The sequence below is a fragment of the Hydra viridissima genome, unplaced genomic scaffold, assembly GCF_058129835.1.
Source record: "Hydra viridissima isolate aposymbiotic clone 2 unplaced genomic scaffold, HvirCarnegie_v1 scaffold_6, whole genome shotgun sequence".
NCBI lineage: Eukaryota > Metazoa > Cnidaria > Hydrozoa > Anthoathecata > Hydridae > Hydra > Hydra viridissima.
The window spans coordinates 4,472,139-4,475,158 of NW_028324305.1; the positions used below are offsets into that span (position 1 = coordinate 4,472,139).

The window sequence follows — 3,020 nt, forward strand, 5'->3', positions numbered from 1 at the left end:
TTTTTAAAATAAAAGACCCGAACAAGAGGGATGAGATTGTTAGAAAAGTGATTGAGAACAGAAAGAGAATTTATCAAGACAGTTTCAATGAGAATATTTCAGAATCGAATTTTCAGGCTGATTTGAATAATCTGTACAAGCCTCTCATTGAAAGCAAGGAAAATATGATCAAGAGCATGAAAGTTGAAAATCCACCTGTGCATGAATTAAATACGCTCGAATAAAATGATTTGCAGGAATTAGGAGGTATTTTGTCCAGTTACTTGAACATGTACAATGTTGTTTACGATCGAAAAAAGAGAAGAAATTTCGAAATAAACAAAATTGGAGATAAAATGCATATTGGAAAAATGGAGATGGAAGTGGATGGAAATGATGTTACTGTTAGTGGCGAAAGGTACGAAGGAACAAATGGTCTTTGGGAGCTCGTGGTAAAGTCCACTCCTCCCGACAAATGGAGCGACGTTACCGATGAAGATTTGCAAAGTTATTCAAAAGTTCTGATCGATAGTGATGCTATAAGATCTGATTCACATCCAAGCAAGCCGAAAGCCTCCAGTAGCAAAAAATATTGAAAAATAATTGCACCCATTTGGGAAAAAATGGCGCGTTCTGAAAAGGGAAAAAAAGGTCGTGGAGTGATAATACTTCCGAGCAATCCGAATCCACTCGTGCAAAGGCTTGACTTGAGCATCGCTGCTTGGCAGGCTGGAAATGTTGCCTCAAGAAACGAGGCTGTAGCCATTTGCAATTTGATTGTTATTTGATTGTTATTTGATTTATATTGGTGTTTACTTATCTCCCTTTGCCGAGGCAAGGGGAGATAAGTAAACACCAATATAAATTGATTCAAAGATTCATCGATATGTAATATTTCTTTTTTAAAAACTTATTTAAAAAAATTATTTGTATATTTTAAAATGTTGATCATAAATAATCGAAGATATGTTAAAAAGCACGTCGTCGTCGTCAGCGGCATTGTGGACACGATTAAAAACTTTTTAAAAAGAGCGGCAGCTTCAACCATGTCAAAAGCAACAGCGAATTTGCTTAAAAATGCTGCAAAAAGAGAAATTGGAAGAGAGGCAATTATGGCTGCTAAGTCCGCTGGTAAAGAGTTAGCCTTTTCTGCCATATCCACCGCCAAAGACATTCTAGGAAAGAAGGCGATTGAGAAATTATAGACCAAGACTGGAACAGTGAAGCGGAACATTTTAGCCGAGACAGTGAAGCCAGATCTGATAAATAATGGTGCTGAGAGTCCTATTTACGATTCGCATAAAAAGTTGTATGGTTCATCCTTAATCAGAAAGAAAATGACAAAAAAGAATGCAACCAGAATTCAAGACCTTGTAAACATGGGAAATGGGATGAAGATTGCATAAAACATTTTGAAACAGTTTAGATTGTATGAAACAGTTTGAAAATTTGAAATATTTTAATCGCGTAAAAAATGAATTAAATTTTTTAATTTTCATATAAAAATGATAAATACTGACAGATTAAGAGTTACCGAAAATCCAGAATTTGACAATAGTATTGAAAAAATTGATTTTTTTGAGTACCTTCCAACTAATCTCGATTTAAATCTTTCAAGCACGATCACTTTTGAGATTGACTGTCAATCGATTCAAACAGTGTCATTAGAGGCTTACATCCTCATCGAAAGAGTATTAAAAAAGAATGATGGTACTGTTTACGACACCAAAGACAATATTGCATTAGTGAACAATACCTTGATGTATTTGTTCAGCGATATCACTTATGACTTATCAGGAGAGCAAGTGGAGAGAGTCATTTATCCATGCCAAGCAACAACCATGCTTGGAATGATGAAATATCTCTATGGATTTCAGCTTGCAGATGGATTAAAACAAATATGGTACATGGATACGTCAAATCTTGTTAGAAATGCAGGATTCAACGTCAGGCGAGATCACTTGTTTGCAGATATCACATCAATTGGAGCTTTCTCATTTAGAATACCATTGAAACACATTTTTGGTTTTTACGAAACTTATGACAAGTTGTTTATGGATTCAGACACACTATCAACTTTACAAAAAAAGAAAATGGTGATGCTATTTACAGAGCTGAGAGCGTCAGTGCAAGAATGATTGACCTTAAAAAATTCCGACTTAATATGCCAAAACTTGTATTGGATATTTTGAGGAAGAACGATTTCATAAATTTAGTGGCGAAAAAGATTTAAGTGGCTTATAAGTCAAACAGATGCGAAAAGCAGATTGTTCCATCTGGTTGCGCAGAATTCACCTGGTCGCTCGGAAGAATCACAGACAAAAGCGTTCAAAGATTTGTCATACTTGGACTTCAGTAGAGCAGATTGTTCAGTCAAACTGTAAATCCATCCATATTTGACCATTGTGATGTCAGCAATTTTTACGTGACCGTAAATTGAATAAAGTATCCAAATTACACTTACGACTTGAATTTTGGAGAAAAGAGAGTTGTCATGGCCCATTCAGATGCATTCTCGTTTGATGAAAAATATTACGGCACAAACGAATTTGTTTGTCAATCGGGGTTGTCCTTGCTTGAATATGTAAATTTGTATTCCTTGTTCTTTGTTGATATCAGTAGGGAAAAAGAGAGTGCCTTTCATATTTGGGGTCAATCGGTATCTGACATTGCTGAATTGGTTGTGAACGTTAAATTCCGAACAGCGACTCTTGCAAATACCGTCATATTCGCAGTGGTCATTTCAGACAAAATGATGAAATTTGTTTCAGACGGAACCAACATGACTGCTATTTATTAATTCTTTAAGAATCCCTGAAAATTCTTCTAATTTTTTAAGTCTTTCAGACCCATATGAATTAAATCCTTTTTAATCTGAATAAAAATTGATGAAAATTTAAAAAATTGAATTAACTTAAAGTAAATCTTGGCATATTAAAAATGAGATACACAACAACGTATTTGAAAAAATTACTAATGGAAAATGGCGTTTCCAAATCGGCAAACGATTTAATTACGTTGACGATGCTCGCGGTTGAAAA

The 3,020-nt window shown here is 34.8% G+C and overlaps 1 protein-coding gene across 1 annotated transcript; it reads left to right on the forward strand.

Annotated features, from left to right (window-relative positions):
• The first annotated feature begins 1,484 nt into the window (after positions 1-1,484).
• LOC149886728 (uncharacterized) lies at positions 1,485-2,117 on the forward strand. Its single transcript, XM_090091423.1, has one exon. It carries the CDS (start codon positions 1,485-1,487, stop codon positions 2,115-2,117), a length of 633 nt encoding a protein of 210 aa, XP_089947549.1.
• Positions 2,118-3,020: the final 903 nt, after the last annotated feature.